The sequence below is a fragment of the Antechinus flavipes genome, chromosome 1 (assembly GCF_016432865.1).
Source record: "Antechinus flavipes isolate AdamAnt ecotype Samford, QLD, Australia chromosome 1, AdamAnt_v2, whole genome shotgun sequence".
In the NCBI taxonomy this organism is placed as follows: domain Eukaryota; kingdom Metazoa; phylum Chordata; class Mammalia; order Dasyuromorphia; family Dasyuridae; genus Antechinus; species Antechinus flavipes.
Window position 1 is genome coordinate 165,903,432 of NC_067398.1, and position 18,239 is coordinate 165,921,670.

Consider the following 18,239-nt stretch of genomic DNA (forward strand, 5'->3'; position numbering starts at 1 on the left):
ATTCACTCATTGATCTCAAAGTAGGATAAAGAGAGTTGATGGAGTAACAAGGGCAAGGGGCCAGAGTGGCTACACTGGGCCTGAAGAAATGGGAACTGAAACTCAACTAGAACCAATCCATCTTGAACTACTTGGGTCTGGGCAGAGACTGGTGATACCCAAACCTAAATCTGAATGAAACTATAGCTAGGGCTAAGGCAGCTTTGCAATATAGTCTTAAAGATGTCCCTGTTTGCAGTTCAGCGAGGAAACAAAAGACTTAGGAAAAGAAAGGAAAATTGTGCTAAGTGCTGGAAATACACAATAAAGCAAAAGACAATTTCTGCCCTCAAGTACTATTATTATCCCCATTTTGTTGCAAATGAGAAAACTGAGGCAAGCAGAGAGGTTAGGTGATTCCTCTAGTAGGACCCTGCAGCTAGTTTGTGCTAGCTGAGAGTGAATTTAAATCATATCTTTCTGATACCAGGCCCAGAGCTTTATCCATTTTACCATCAAGCTATCCTATAAGCATAAGCAGATTAATCAACAGAAAGGATCCTAAAACTAAAAAGAACACTCAGTACTAATTCCTCAGAGAAATGCTATAACTCTCTTAACAAATATTACAAGACAAAGTGAAAAAATTCACATATCTGTAAAATACCAAAAGAGTGCAAAAAAACAAGAAGAAATTATACAAGAGTTCAGAAAAAGAAATGAAATATATAAAAGGAGAAATTTGGAATTAATATTTGTCTGAATTTTTAACTCTAAAGACAGAAATTTTAAAAACTCAGTAGACTAAGAAAAAAAGTCAAATCTATGGTGGGGAGTTTCCTCTAAGAAAGAAAAGACAAAACAGTAGATTTAATATGTAAAATATTGATATGAAGAAAAATCTGTCGAAAGAGAAGCTAACAATGGAAGAAAACATAAAACATTCACTTTGATGATAGGATGTATAAAGACAACATAAAGATCACAGGTCTCCCAGAAGAATATGATTAAATAAACTAAAATACCCCAAACGCCTTATTGCAAGAAATAATATGAAAACTCTATAGAACTTCTGAATATAGATAGCAAAATACAAATGAAAAGAAACCAGTAATCTTAAAACAGAAGCAAGCAAAAAACTTCTCTGCATGTCACACTCCAAAATACAGTGGTTAAATTAATGATTCCAGTGACACCAAATTCTGCAGTCAGACAGGATGAAGAATTTTAAATTTGAGTACCAGGATTATTTAAAAGTCACCAGAAACGATGCTGAGGTGGGGGAGGGGAGAGAGAGGTAAGAGGTAGGAGGAAGGGAAGGAGGAAGGAATAGTTTATTCTGGGAAGCAAAGAAGCTCATTCTAAAACTTTGAATGACAAACTCTGCTAACATGCATCTAATCATCAGTGGGAAAAAAAAGTTATTCAATTAAAGAGACATTCCTTCCCTCCTTTCAAAGAAAGATATGAAGAGAATATTTGACTTGAAAACACCCCAGACAGTAAGACACAAGAAAAGCAAATAAGTATAATTACAAGGGAAAGAATAAATAATGAAAGTAATTACCCTCATGTTTAGAAGTTTTTTTTTTTTAAACGGAGAGGAAAGGAAAAAAAAGACCTGTCCTGCATATTTAAAAAAAAACAGGGTGAGGTGATAAGGGAGTCATTAAGATTTTTAAAAATACAGAAAGATATTAAGATGCTAAGTGAAATTTTAAGAAAAAGAGATGAAAGCACAAGAGGAGAGCTAACCTTTTATAGGCGAATAAGTGTATTTTATGAGTCAAAATTAGAGAATGGAAGAGCCCACAAATGAGGAGAAGGAAAACAGAAAACAGCAGCAATTGCATAATATACACTCTTATAAATCCATGAGTGAACAATGAAGTAATTATGAGTTTCAGCAAGAAGAGGGGTTATAGAAGAATGGGAAATGACAAAAAGGAGAGATTGAAACTGTTAGTGAAAGGGGAGGGTCTTAATTCAGTGCAGGTAGGTGCCCCTGTAAACCTCATGGTGTCATGTTTCCATCTCTGGAAAGTTGACATATACAGTGCCTCTTGTAAGGGTTGGGCTTCCTTGAACAATATCTTAGCTCAGGAAAAGGGATATGAAAGTTCCTAGATATCCAGTTATAGCACCCAGAAAGGTATGGGAGATGTGTACCGCTAAATGAGATGACAGTCAATAAAAAGGTCTTATAGGGCCAGGATATTGGTAGAACAGGAGCAGTGGGAATTACTTCTTCCCATATACATTCATCCTTAAGTCCCACCACACACCTACTCACTACTATAATACTAGCCAGGACTGTTGCAAGAAAGTAGATTATGGTGCAGACTTACTTAACTAGAAAGGCAGAAAAATGTAACTCCTTAAATAAAAGAAAGGAAAAAGGGACTATAAATAAAATCCCCAAACTAAATAAATAATTGACAAACTGGAGTGAACATGAGTAAAGTTGGGAAGAGAGTATATTGGAATGGGGTCACATCATGGTACATTAACTAAAACTAAATGTATGGACAACATATTGACATAAAAAAAAAAAAGAGAGAGAGACTTTTAAAAACCCTGGAGATACTAGTGAAAAAGTTAAAAACAAAACAAAATTTGGAAAAAAACCACAGACTTAATTAACTCTCATAATTGTAAATGTGAATGGACTAAATAATACAACAAAACAAAAGAGTTACCAAATAGATCATGTCTCCAAGAGGAGACCAGGTCTTTGGGTGGGTTGCTTTAGGATCTAACTGGGTCCTTTGAGCAAGGAAATGTAAAAGTAGTTTTTGAAATTTTTTTTCTGAAAGCTCCCCAGAGAACTTCCTTGCTGAATTTCTTTCTTTTTTTTTTTTTTTAATTTTCCTGCTGGAACTTTTTATATGTTTTAAATCTTTGAACTGCTTTTAATCTTCATTGAGAATTGCCTCTCAAATCAAGGCATTGGAATACTATTTTAGACAAGAGATTCAAGACTGATCCATCACATCAGTGCTGAATAGAGACACCGATAGAAGTAAGTGATCACAGAGAGTGCAAAGTCACACTACATCATTTTGGACACAGTTATTTCCATCGTGGAGCAATGCTTTTATACACATTTTATACCTTCATACCTTTGCAAAGTGATATTCTAAGATGAGAACAGAAAAAAAATAAGGTACAATGGGGCAAGAATTATAACAGCATTAGTGTAGAAGTTAGAAGAGGGAACTAAAACCTGGTATTTCAGAAATCAACTACAAAAGGAACATAGATTAAAGAAGGAATAAATAACGATTTAGATCATTAATGAAAAAAATAGAATTTCAGAATAGTGAAGATAAATAATGAAAAGAACAAAACAAAATCTTGTTAGAAAATGGCACAAAATACCCTTTGATCCAATAATACCACTACTAAGTCTGTATCCCAAAGAGATCATAAAATGTACAAAAACATTTATAGCAGCTGTTTTTTGTGATGACAAGGAGTCGAAAATTGCAGGGGTGCCCTCAGTGGGGGAATAATTGAACAAATGCAGATTGAAAAGAGATCTGCATTTTCATTTTTTCTTTCTTTCATGGTTTTTCCCTTTTGTTCTGATTCTTTTTTCACAACGTAAGAAATGTGGAAATATAGTTACTATGACTTTACGTGTTTATAATCTATATCAGATTGCTTGCCATATTGGAGAGGGTACTGGGAGAAAAAAATTAGAAATCAAAATCAATTTTGGGAGGGAATATTTCATTTATTTATTTAATATTTTTCTCCAGTTACATTTAAAACAATTATTTTAACATTTGTTTTTAAAACATTTAAATGCCAGATTCTTTCAATTATTTTTACCCCCAATTCCCATTAAGAAACCACATGTTATACAAAACATTTCCATAAAAGTCATGTTGTGAAAGAAAACATAAATCTTTCACCCTAAAAAAAACCTTCAAGAAAAATAAAGTAAAAAGAAAATAAGGGGGCAGCTAGGTGGCACAGTGGATAGAGCACCAGCCCTGAAGTCAGGAGGATCTGAGTTCAAATGTGGTCTCAGACACTTCCTGATTGTGTGACCCTAGGCAAGTCACTTAACCCCAATTGCGTCAGCAAAAAAAAAAAGAGAGAGAGAGAGAGAGTATTCTTCAATCTGCATTCAAACACAGTTTCTTCTCTGGGTATGGATAGGATTTTTCATTATATGTCCTTTAGAGTAGTCTGTACTGCAGAGAATAGCAAACTCATTTGCAGCTGATCATCCCAGAACATTGCTATTACTTTGTATACAGTACATTTCACTTTACTTGACTTCATGGAGAACTTCCCAGGTTTTTCTGAGAACATCCTGCTCATCATTTCCTATAGAACAATAACCATCATAATCACATACCACAATTTATTCAGCCATTCCCCAATTGATGCCCTTAATTTCCTTTTTTTTTTGCCCTGAGAAGAGAACAGTTATAAATATTTTTGTAGTGATAGGTCCTTTTCCTTTTTTTAAAATAATCTCTTATGGGATTCATATCTAGTAGTGGTATTGTTAGAGCAAAGGATATGCATGAAATTATAGCTCTTTGGACATAGATTATATCTTTTGAGCATTTTTCAATTGGGGCATGGCTCTTATTTTTTATAAATTTGACTTAGTTCCATCAATATTTGAAAACTGAGGCCTTATCAGAGAAATTTGTTTTGGAATTCATTTTATAATTACTATTGCTAACTGTATTTCCCTCCATTCTGTTCTATTTTCTTCTTCATCCTGTCACTTCTCAAAAGTGCTTTGCTACTGACCATTCCTTCCCACAATGTGCTCTCTCTTTTATCATCCTCCCTTCTTCTCATATTCCATTCCCTTCCTACTTTCCTGCAGAGTAAGATAGGTTTGTATACCTATATTGAGTGTGTGTTTAATTTTTCTTGGAGCCAGATCTGATAAGAGTAAAATTCACTCACTCTCACCTCCTTCTCTTCCCCTCTTTTGTAAAAGCTTTTTATTGTCTTTTTTTATGTCAAAGAATTTATACCATTCCATTTTTCCCTTTCCCTTTCTCCCAGTACATTTCTTTCTTATCCCTTAATTTCATTTTTAAAATATATTATCCCTTCATATTCAATTCAGACCTATACCCGCTTGCTATATACTACTCCTAACTGCCATAACAATGAGAAAGTTCTAATGAGTTACAAGTATCATCCTTCCACATAGGACTGTAAACAGTTAATTCCTTTATGATATACCTTTCTTGATTACCTCCTTATGCTTCTCTTGAGAATTAAATTTTTTATTCATCTCTTGTCTTTTCATCATGAATGCTTGAAAGTCCTATATTTCATTGAATTTCTACCTTTTCCCCTGAAGGATTTTACTCATTTTTGTTGCAGTAGATGTACTTCTAGCTCCATTGCTTTCCAGAATATCATATTATAAGGTCTTTGGTCCTTTAATGTGGAAGTTGCTAAATCTTGTGTTATCTTAACTGTGGCTCCACAATATTTGAATTGTTTCTTTCTGGATGCTTGCAGTATTTTCTCTTTGACCTGGGAGTTCTGGAATTTGGCTATAATATTCCTGGGAGATTTCATTTCAATTTCTATTTTGCCCTCTGATTCTAAAATATCAGGACACTCTTCCTTGATAATTTTTTGAAAGATGATGTGCACACTCTTTTTTTGATCATAAGTTTCAGGTAGGCCAATAATTTTTAAATTAGCTCTCCTGGATCTATTTTCTAGGTCAGTTGATTTTCCAATGAGATATTTCACATTTTTTTCTATTTTTTTTTTCATTTTTTGATCTTGCTTTATTGTCTTGGTTTTTCATAAATCATTCGCTTCAGTTTTCTCAATTCTAATTTTTAAGGAATTATTTTCCTCAGTGAGCTTTTATATCTCATTTTCCACTTGGCCAATTTTGCTTTTTAAGACTTTTTTCTCCTTTAACTTTTAGTATTTCCTTTTGCATCACTCTCAGTTCTCTTCCTAATTTTTCCTCTGTCTCTCTTACTTGATTTTCAAAATCCATTTTCAAAATTCAAAATCCCATAGTCTGAGACTAATTCTTCTTTTTCTTCGAGGCTTTGGATTTTGTTATCTTCTTCTGAGTGCATGTTTTGGTCTTCCTTGTTCACCATAGTAATTTTCTGTCGTCAGAAACTTTTTCTGTTGTTTGCACATTTTCCTAGCCTCTTACTTGATTTTTAAAACTCTTTGTTAAAGTAGGTCTCTCCATAGTGGAGGGTGCACTGTCCCAAGCTTCAAGAGATTTGTGCAGCTGTTTTCAGAGATCCTTCTCTGCATCTGACCACAAGCCCTCTTTTCTGCCCTGGAAATGCTAGACATGTCCCTGCCTCACTATACCTTTAAGATCCAGTGTGCTAAAGCTACAGAGTCCTGCTTTGCAGGTGCTGGAGGTGTGCTGGAATTGTTTGATAGATTTCCATCCTGTTGCCACAGATCTTTTTTGCTGACTTTTCAAGTCCACTTTGGTGTCTGTGGTCTGAGAGGTCTGGAAACCATCTACCTCTGATTTTGAAGTCTCTAGACCCATTCATGCTTTGCTGCATGGGCCTGGGACTGGGCCTGGGCCTGAGGCTGAGCTGGGCTGGGGCTGGGGCTGGGCTGGTATGGCCTGTACCAGGACTGTGTATTGGATTCCTACCCTAGTGTCATAGACTTACCCTGCTGATGTAAGTTGCCTTTGGCTAGAAAATGTTCTACTCTGTCTTTTGGGGTATTCTGATGTACCAAAATATGTTTTAGAGTCATTATTTAAAGGAATTTAGAACAGTTTGGGGGAGAGGTTGGGTTAGTTCTTACCTTTACTCCACCAGCTTAACATTACTTGAAAATAAAAATTTTATAAAAGCGAATGTTGAAAACTATCTTTAAAAGTAATTAGAAAAAATTAAAGTGTTACTAAGTGAAAGAAAAAAGCACAGAAAAAGAAAAATAATAAACAAATAAAATTGAAAGGGGAAAGGCATTATTTAACTGAAATGGAAAAAAAGGTATAATTTATTAAATAAAGGAAAGGAAAAGTAAAGTAAAACCTCCAAAGTATGGAACGGATTCACAATCTTAAGTGGGGCCAGGTCACTCAGGGTAGAGAGTCTGTAGCATTGAAGTTATACTAATGTACCTTGAGGAAGACTAATTGTAGGGATGACATATTGACTTAAAAAGGAAAGGGATTTTTTTTTTTTAATCTTTTAAAAAATATTGAAGACTATAGAAGAAAATCTTCAAAAATAAAATTTGGAGGAAAATTACAAGTCTGATAACATTCATAATTTTACAAGTGAATTAAACATTAAACAATATAATAAAATCAAAGTTACAAACTAGATTAAAAGACAAGACTGTACAATATGTAAAGACATATCTACAGTCAAAATGAAAGGATGGAATTATATTTACTATGTGCCAGATAAATCCAAAAAAGCAGGAATGTAATTATGTTATCAGAGCAAAAATAAAAATTTGCTTTATCATTAGAGATAAAGAAATTGTATTTAAACTTAAAGGGACCATAAACAATGAATTAATATCAATATTAATGTTCCAAATTGTACAGGAGCTACATCATTATGTTACAATTAACTGAATTTCTAAAAGAATAGATTGGCATTTAGGGTTTTCTTGGTAGAGGTACTAGAATGGTTTGCTATTTTATTTTTCAGCTTGTTTTATAGATTTGAACTTGGGAAGATGAATCTTCCTGATTCCAGACTTGGCATTCTATTTACTGTGCCACCTAGCACCCACTGTGTGTCAAATACTACTACGGATACTGTCAATATAAAATAAGACAATCCCTGCCCTCAATGAACTCATAATATAATGGGGGGAGAGAACACACAAGACAATGCAGGAAAGAGGATGGGAAGACACTGTCATTTTCTATGGAATTGATCCAGATAGAGAAGCAGATGTAGACTAAATAAAAGTCCTGATCCAGATAGAGCAGCAGATGCAGAATAAATATAAGTTACTGTCCTTCATAAAGGTAGGAATTGAGAGTTTTTCTTCCATCCTCCAACCCAATCAAAGGGGAGAGGAGGTTGAGGGAGGTAATGTTGGTCAAGCTTGAGTTAGCAGCATGATGATGAGATTAGAGGTGAAGAGTTTAACTTGGGTTGGGTTGCAGGGGAGTGGTGAACTAAAGCTTTGGGAGATCAAGGAAGTAAAGGCTTGAGGCAACAGCTGGGTGGTACAATGAATAGAGTACTGAGGTCACAAAAAGCCTGACATGACTGAAATAGGCCTTGGGAGGTGACAAAATGATCATAATAGGGAGTAAAATTTATATTTGAATATTGAATAAGTGCTTTTTCCTTAATACCATGACTCTTTGAGCATTTTTAAAAATATCATTTTTTAAAAATAACTAAGATGATCTTTATATTTAAACCATATTATTTAAATGTTGTTTTGTTTTGGTAAGGTGATTGGGGTTGAGTGACTTGCCCAGAGTCACATAACTAATTAAGTGTCTAAACATTTAAGGTTGGATTTGAACTCAGGTGCTCCTGATTCCAGGACTGGTGCTCTTTTCACTAACCACCTAGCTGCACCTTGAAGATACAATCTTTAAGAAGTTTGAAATTTTCTGTTTGTATTGCATATTTCTTGTTTGTTTTGTGCTATTTTAAAAATGATTTCTGTAACATTTTCAAACACTGAATTAAAGTATTTCTTTTTGTAGACCAATTTTGCAAGAAGAAAGAAAAATAGTAATAAAAAATGGTCGACATCCTGTGATTGATATGTTATTGGGAGAGCAGGATCAGTATGTTCCCAATAGTACATATTTATCAGTAAGTATTGTATTATGAGGAAAACCAAGTAGAGAAAGTTAACTCTTGATTGATTTTACATATATATGCATATGTATATATGTGTGTGAACACATGGGGGGAGTGTTTGGATGATATATATATATATACCCAAATGTATAATTAATAATCTATTACCGTTTTCGTTTTACAAGGATCAACATTTGAATGTAGCCTTTTCTGTGATATTATGCCCATCACTGCTATTACTGGTGAAGAATCATATGCTGACTAAAAAATTTGGCAAATAAAGAATTTGCCCAGCTTATCAATTCTTGTTAATTAGAGTCATACGACATTAATGTTTCATTAACTCTTAGTGTCTCACTCTTTATCCTTGTTCTTTTTCCTCACCCAACTTATGTTACTGCTCCAATTTTTTTTTCCTAATGTGTAGTTTTGATCTCTTAATACAGTAAGAACTTGAAACTCTATTCACTTTTGTTGTACAAAGGCTTCTTGAACTTTCAGTAACTTTAGCTCTTATTAGGAAAACATGTAAATGACATCATTTATTAGATTAAGCTAGTAAGCAATAATACATTTTTAAAAATACTATGTAAATATGTTACCTTTTATTTCCCAAAGTATCAATAGGTACTTTTACTTGGGAAAATAGTATATGTGGACCAATTGAAATTTCTTTAATTTGATTTCTATTCTATTTGCAAATTAATTTAATCATTTGCTAGCAAAACTTGAATAATTAATTTATCTTAGTCATTTTTATTGGCTTTGTAAAAGCTCATGATGTTTAATAAAGTGTCTTTTGGGAAGCTAAAATAACATTACAAGAAAGTTTTCAGAAATATTGAACTACCATTTGCAAAATAATTTTTCTGTTTTATCTTAGCAAAATACATTTCTGGAATGCTCTGAAATATCAGTGGCTTTTATAGACCCTCTTTCTAGTGTAGGAGTTGATGTAAAATTGTTGCTATGGTGAAATGCATTCTTTGTATGGCATGAATTTATATATGGATAGAGTTAAGAAAAAAATTGAGAAAAACTTGTTTAAAAAATTTTATGGTAGGTAATTACAAACTATACTGTGGGGGAAAGATACTTTTAGCAGAAAGCACAGCTAATTTTGCTAATGACATAATATTAAAAATCAGCTTTTTTGGAGCATGCATAATTGAGGTAGAGTTTTTGGAATTTTGTAGTATATGAAGTTTTCTAATTGCTTCTGATATAGCTGTTTCTCCAGTAATTCTCCTCTAAGCTATTCTAAGTACTTTCTTACATTCTGGAAACCCTCCCCCTCCCTTCTAAAACAAAAACAAAAACAAAAACCTATAAACTCCCTTCATTTCATCTCTTTGATTTTTGCATAATCCATAATTCTTGTATACCTTCCTATTAATTGTGTCTCCAAGAACTGCTAATCCTCTTCCAAAAAGGACTCTGGAAAGCATTGAGAAATCTTATTTAGGTACACATTTACTATAACCACCAGCCTATTACAAAGGAGATTTGGGGCTCCGGTGTTTCCCCTACTCATTCCCAGTCCTAAACCTCAATGTAGGTTTTTTTTTTGCTCCATATACTATCTATGGCCTGCAGGGCCTTAGAACAGCTAATTCTATTTGTTCTAGCCAGCCATATCTCCTAAAACCCTCAAACAAGGATCATCCACTTTAATCAGACCAGTCTTTTTATTTTTCCTTCATAGTCATTCTGTTGTCTGTGCATTTATTTGTTATTTCTCCAAACAGGAGTAGTCAATACTTTCTTTTCTGCTTATTAAAATTCTGTTTTTCTTTCAAGACCAAGTTAAGTTACAAACTAATCTAACACATTCAGTTATCTCTTATCTTTGAGCTTCCCTATGGAAAAAGATACTTGTCTGTAGTCTTTGCTTATATTCTGTCATGTGATTTCCTGATACGACTTATCTCCTACATAAAATTATGAGCACCTTATATTTCTTTTATTTCTAGCAGCACCTAACTTGGTGCTAAACAGTAGTCATTGCTTGATAAGTATCTGTTGGTTTATTATTGTTTGGGGTTGTATCGTTTAGACACAGCAAGTGCTTCAGAGAGGGTAGAGGCATATTTGCTTCCAGTAGGATTGTTCACATTTGTTGCTGAATAGGTCAGATAATTGAATTTTGGGTCACTATTGACTTTTCCAGTATTTTTTTCTTTCTGATGGAATATTATAATGATCTTGCTTCTTGATCTTTTAGACTCCTTAAAAAGCCACAAATGTCTAGTCCTTCTCTCTTAATAGGGCTGAGTAGTAGCAGGAGGTGAAATAAACTATTTAAATGCATATTATAGATGTATAAACTATAATAATTTTAGTAAATAAGTTTATAAATGAAATCTACATTTTCCTACCCTCTTAGAGCCCAAGGTATTTTATTTATAGTTCTAGAGGTAAGTCATATAGATAGTTGAGAAGACAGATAGAAAGCAGAGGGAGGAACCCATATATCTAACTTCTAAATTTGTGATTGAATCTAACCACTTTGAATCTTGTTTTTGTCACAACTCCTAAAGTTATTTGTCCAGGACTTTTAGCAAGGTTGCCAGATATAACCATAGTCATAGAATGAAGGCAGTGGTTTCCGGAAGGAAGGAAAACCAAAACTAATCATAATAATGTTGGGGTGTGAGTATGTGTGAATTTTTTCTTGTTGATCCTCACAACAACATTGTGAAATTGATGCTATTGTTATCCTCATTTTATAGAAGAAACTAAAGAGGTAACATACCATGTCAAAGTTCACACTACTAACAAGTGTCTGAAATGGAATTTGAACCCATGAAGCCAAGCAAATAGAACAGGCTAAAAACAGGAGAGTCAGGACACAAACAGAAGCTTCATTAATTTCAGAGTAAAGAAAATGATGTTTGCAAATGGGGTCCCCCAGTAAGCTTGGAGACCTTAATGCTGGGTTACTTATATACATGAAAGGGATTGGTCCTCAATACAGTCATTCTTAGATCTTGAGGCAGTTCTCATGGTTAACATTTCTTGGGACAATGCAGGGGTTCTTAGGTCCCATGGGAATAGCCATTGTCTCAGATCTTGGGGTCATGGCCACTCTGCAAGCACAGAATCAGATTCGGAGTTCTGTGACAGATACAGGAGCATAGGACATGTCAGTGACAAAGAACAGGGAGCGTAAACATGTGATGGACATCTCTGGGGAATGAGGGAGCTAGATTCCTTAGTGACTTTTTGCCAGAGGGTGAGATCATTCTAGAGTGCAAAGAATTATTGTTATGCGAAACTTAGGACATAACCTTCTTTACTGGGTCTTAACTGTGGGGAACAGGGACTTCTCCAAAATATTTTGACATAATCAAGCTACATTCAGAAGCCTCTTATAAGCCACATGAAAAAGCATGGAGAGCCAGAGTCCCCTGAATTGGTTTTCGAAGATTACATGACAGTTTCAGAACTATGTTTGTTAGAATAAGGCAGAGAAAGGAAACCGTGACATCTTCTTAATGGCAGAGTGGGATGGTTCTTGTATTCCTGGCGCAGTGTACTATTCCCTATCCTCTCTGGCATGTAATGTTAGATTTGTAGTTGGAAGGAGTTTTAGAGGCCACTTAATTTCTTCTACAATATTCCTACAAGTAATGATTCATATTGTGACATCAGTTAGCATTTATTATGTGCTTTGTGGCAGGTGTGCTAGGGACATTTCTTTAAAAAGCTAATAATAGCCCCTCCCCTTGAAGTTTGCATCTAATGGAGGACACAATATGTAATAACTAAATACATGCAAGATAAATCTAGAGCAGATGGAAGGGACTCTAAAGAGGAATAATCTGCTAACTTCTGAGGAATTTATTCCATTCCAGCTATTAGGATATTTTTCTTTTTTATCATATCTAAATTTGATTCTCTGCAACTTCCATTCATGACTGCTATTTATGATTAAGGTAGGGAAAGAAATGAGAGATAGTTTAGGGGTCTGGGGCAAGAAGGCAGTGCCACTAGAGAGGCTGTATGATAGTAGTAGGGAATTTTGGATAGCCAAGGAAAAAAATGGGAGATGCTAATCTCCTGGAGGATGGAAGAGGTAGGGAGGAAGGAAAATAGTGGTGGTGTAAGAATATTGGTGAGAGGAAGTAAACATGTAGTTTGAAAACAGTTGGCTAACCATTGTCATTTTTTTTCAACCATTATTCATATGGCATGATCCCAAAGCCTGTGGGATCTAAATTAAGTGTTCTTCCTAAAATGTGATGAGCAAACTGAGCACAGTACTCTAGATGTAGTCTGACCAATACTGTGAGTATATAGCCTTTGTTTTTCTGAACAATAAACTTGCATTGGATATTTTTGACTACCATATTGGTTTCTTCACCCATATTCAGCTTTGATTCCACTAATCTACTAGATCTTAATCAGAAAAACTGTCATCTAGCTGTACCTCTTCAACTTATACTTGTGAAAATTAATTTTTTAACCTATTATTGTAAGACTTTTTGAATCCAAGATAAAGGAAATCTGACTCGGAAATCCATAGTTGACTGCATGGTCAATTTTATTTTACCTAGCTTCTGTCATCAGTTTCTTCTTTTTTCCAGCCTTATTCTTAACTCTATTTTCAACTGTCTATGTGCACAATTTTAAATTTGCTACTGAGGCTACAGAATTTGATAACCATTTTCCCCAGCCTCTATCCCAGAACCCACCATAGTCAATTAATATAGTTGACACCTATTTATCCAAAATGGTCAAAGAATTAGTTATTCTTGTTAATTTAATATTCTAATGAAATCATAGAGTAACTTTGTAAATGAATTATTGTGTGGGGTAGAATAGGGAAGGGAGAATATTCCCTCAACTGACATTCATCAACCATTTATTCACAGCTTCTGTTAGAGGTTTGCTTGCTCTAAGAAGTTAAGTAACTTATCTATATTCACATATCTATCCTTGTGTCAGAGGTAGGACTTGGTTTTCCTGATTCCTGGCCTCCTTTCTGCTTTGCCTCACTGCTACTCATACATGGATTGCCAATGTTCAAATAATTAGAATTAATCAAATAAACTTAACATTAAGCAGTAGAGTAGACATAATTTAATCTTTGTGAAATAAAAGGATCTTAGTGTCATAATTATGAATATTAGCCATATAACAACCTGGAAGCCCAGTAATTTGGGCTTTTTGATTAGAATGAAAAAGAAATACATCTGTGATTGGTGAGTTTTCTTGATGCAGACTGGTTCATAATTTAGCTTCTTTTTGGTTTGGTTAATAGTCTATAGTGCAGAAGAGTCCACCACTTGTGTGTCTTCTTGGAGGTTCAGAAAAGATCATTGACCCATAGTAATTTCTGAGTGATTGTTTCAAGAACTCATGATTTTGTTTGCATCTATTGAACTGGAAGAATTTCTGAGAGTACTAGCAGTAAAATCTTATACTGAATTTGTAATGCAAAACTGAGTGATTCCATATATGATTCCATATAGGAATGGGCAGGGATCCAAGAAGAGTTCAGGCAGAACTCTAGGAGATTAGCGCCCCTCAATTTTTTCTTTGGCTTTCCAAAATCACCTACTATTATCATATAACCTCTCTGTGGGCTCTTCCTTCTAACCCCAGGTCTGTTCTCTTCATCAGTGCCCCAGGTTCCTCAACTGTCTTTCATTTCTTTCCATACCTTAATCAAAATTTTGCTATAGTGATGAGATGCTTGAAAAACTGATTAAACTAAAGGAAACTCATGATGGTTTTGTGATTCATATTTTGACATTTATGATGGGCAACTCCCCTATCCACTAGTTACATGATTATTCTTTTAAAAGTACTTTTAACTGATCCCTTTTGTCTCCATGTCATACTTTTTTCAAACTCTATCTTTTCCAGAATAAACCCTCCCTGATAGACATCCCATATAGTGACCACATTTGACAATGTATAACTTTTTTTTCTCTCAGTAATCCCACATTTCTCTGCCAAGAGCGAAGAAGTTTGTTTATTATTCCTTCTTTGTGCTTCTTACTGGTTTTTCCATTATTTAGAGTTAAGCTTACTTTTAGTGATCTGTTCATTGTGTATCTTTTGATTGACATTGTTCTTTTGATTCTACTCATTTTGCTCCATATTAGTTCTTTAAAACTTTGCTTTGTTTTCTTAATGCTTTGGGGTTTTTTTGTAAATAATAGTTCATTACATCTATATGCTATATATTGTAATGCCAAAGAAACTGAGGCAAGATAGAGATTAGAGAGTTTTTAATATTTTATTAATTGGAGAGTATAATTGACTGGACAGGATTCTCATCTCAAAGTATCCAGTGATGAATGGGAGAATCCCAAGTCTTTTTATATCTTTTTCAAACAAAGAAGGGGAAAGAAGCGGGAAACTTCTTTACAGACCCATTTGATTCTGTCAGGATGGGGGTAGGTAAATTTTTACTAAAAGCCAGAGTCAGGATGTCTGAATAAACAAAAGTAAAGATGTCAATAAGGTATCCAGGATAGTCTTATCTTTTGGAATATTTTAGAGGGGGTAGTGTCAGTGTCATAAATTCTTGAGAGCAGAAGGAGTTAGGACCCAAGAAATCCGATCTCCCTCTCTTTTTGAGTCTCACGTTGACAATTTATAACCTTTGAGCAAATAGTCCTCAGTCTTAATGGACCAGAGCCGGGTTTTACAACTAAGGGGATTGAGGCAGAACAGTTAAGGAAACTGAGATAGAACAATTCAGGGAAACTCAGGACAATAAGGGAAACTAGTGCAGGGAAACTGAGGTAGAACAGTTAAAGGAGACTGTGGCATAACAACATATTATATTACTTATACTTGTTGTATAATAATAGTCCATTACATCCATATATTGCATATGTTACACATGTATCAGTTATTCCCCGAATATTGGTCATCCACTTTATTTCCAACTCTTTGCTAACACAAAAATTGCTGCTTTAAATATTTTGGGAAATACTGAATCTTTGTTTCTGATTTGGACCTTTTGGAAATATATGTCCAGAAGGATTATTTCTGAGTCAAAGGCTATAGAAAGTGTATTTATTTTTCTGGCCTCATCCAGATTGTGATCTAGCATAATTGGGCACTTGAGCTCCACTAGCCAAATTGCATCAGTGTTCTGATCTTCCCATAATGACTTTTTTTAACCATAGTTTTCTGTTGTCTTTTACTCTCAGTATAGGATATGCTAGACATTCAGTTCAATTGAACCAACTTCTATTAAGAACCCATATTCAAGTGCTAGAAAACTGGATATAAATATAAAAAGAAAGAAAACAATCCTTGAACATTGTTTAATGTTTAGGCTTGTCCAGTCTCCTAACTTCTAATTTTAACAGTTTAAGATTATTTTAAAAATATCAACTACCGGTGAGATAGGCTTTTCTCCTATTGTTTATTTCTCAGAATGAGTTCCATCTGCTTAGTCAAGGAATATTAATATTGAGGGGAACCCTGGAAATCATCTAGTTCTGGGGTCCTTAAGATTTTTATTATGCCATCAACCTCTTTGGATCTGATAAAGCCTAGAGGCCCTTGCTCAGAATAATGTTTTTAAATGCATAGAATGTATAGAGTTACCAAAGAGGTCTATTATATTGGAATACAATCATCAAAATATTTTTTAAAACAAGTTCACAAGACCCAGATTAAAATAAGGCCTGGGGCATCTAAGTAGCCCAATGGATAGAATACTAGCCCTGTTTTCAGGAGGACCTAAATTCAAATTAGATCTGATACTTACTAGCTGTGTCACTTAACCCTGATTTCCTTGCCAAAAAAAAAAAAGAAAGAAAGAAAGAAAGAAAAGTTTTCATCATATAGGTGAGGAAGCTAAGAAATAAAATTCATATAGCTTGTTAATGGCAGAATTAGAAGTAGACCTTAGTAATCTCCCGAACATTGGTGCATGACCCATTCTACCAAACCATCCTATCCCCTTCTAAACCATACTTTGCTTTGTCCTGTGTTGGAGATGATCTAACAGTTTGATATACGAGCAGAATTACAAAAGGGTCATGCAAAATGCTGCTACTCAAAATTTCTTTGACAAGTGATCTCATCTATACAAATCGACCTATGGTGTTTTTCTTCTTTAAAATAATAATGGTTCTCTCTGGGAGCAGGTTTAAATCGGGGAGGTTTTCTGGAGTCAGCCTTAGTTTCAATTAAAAGTAATAATCACCCAAATGCAGCCAGATGCTAAAAGTTCTGATCTTTTATTGTCTCCAATATAGCCCGGTTAGTTGAGGCCTATCTCTCTGCTTGGTTCCAAGAGCTCCCTCAGAATGTCTTCGAATCCAAAAGTTTGTCCTTCAGCCTCCAGCCAGCCAGGTGAAAAATGGAATGAATCTCTCTTGCCTCTGAAAGAGGGCTTGTGGGTTTCCTCCTAGAGTGCTCTTTTCCAACCCCTGGGAATGTTCCGAAGTAACTCCCTAACCCAAAGCTAAGAACCTCTTTATATAAGATCTCCCAAAGGTTGAGGACTCCTTCTGGAGGCAGGAATTAGGGAGGTGTGAATTCGGATATCTCATACTAAACCCTTAAATCTCCCAAATGTGTGAACTCCAATGAATAAAGGTGTGAACACAAGCATTGTTTCTCAGTTCCACTTAGTACCTTGTTTCTTTTGGCCCATAACATCTCGTAGGATCAGATCAATCATACTGAACCATGCTAAATTAGATAATTATTGTCTCTATCAACTCTAATGACTTAACAGTTTGTAAAGATTCCAACATCAACCAACAGAAGCCTTAATATATACATTATATATACATGCACATATACATACATGTACATTATATATAAGACAAAATACTTGTCTTATTAATATTAATGACACTTTTCTCCTGCTTCCTAAATGAAACCTTGAATCTGCTTTCCAAGAACCAAATAGTCTACCCCTAACTGCCTTAAATTTCTTTGAGGATCAAACTATGCTAAAAAAATCCTCCCCAAAACAGAATGAATTGAGAAAATTAAGTTTATTTTATTTACCATCAGTAGAAAATTATTTGAGGCCATCCTACTCATTCTGGACATGTGTTTTGCTAGCATGAAATTATTTTGCTTTAAGTTTTCATTAACTTGAATCTTTTAGTTCTCTCTAGACTTCGTCTTTTTTTTTTTTTTTTTTTTTTTTGGCTGAGGCAACTGGGGTTAAGTGACTTGCCCAGCATCACACAAGTAGGAAGTGTTACAGGTCTTAGGCCAGATTTTTAACTCAGAATCTCCTGACTTCAGGGCTGGTGCTTTAATCTACTGCACTACCTAGCTACCCTAGACTTCGTCTTAAAAGCTATTTTTTTGTCTTCTTTTTGGCCATCTTCACTATCAGTTTTTGTTTTTTGTTTTTTGTTTTTTTGCTGAGGCAATTGGGGTTAAGTAACTTGCCCAGGGTCACACAGCCAGGAAGTGTTAAGTATCTGAGATCAGATTTGAACTCAGGTCCTACTGACTTCAGGGTTG

At 34.6% G+C, this 18,239-nt stretch overlaps 1 protein-coding gene across 1 annotated transcript in view; it reads left to right on the plus strand.

Annotated features, from left to right (window-relative positions):
• Positions 1-18,239, plus strand: part of MSH3 (mutS homolog 3) — a 216,325-nt gene that overhangs the window by 144,733 nt on the left and 53,353 nt on the right. Inside the window, exon 19 of the mRNA XM_051992813.1 lies at positions 8,672-8,783. Within this exon, the coding sequence (XP_051848773.1) occupies positions 8,672-8,783 (112 nt within the window). The remainder of the gene's footprint in view (positions 1-8,671; positions 8,784-18,239) is intronic.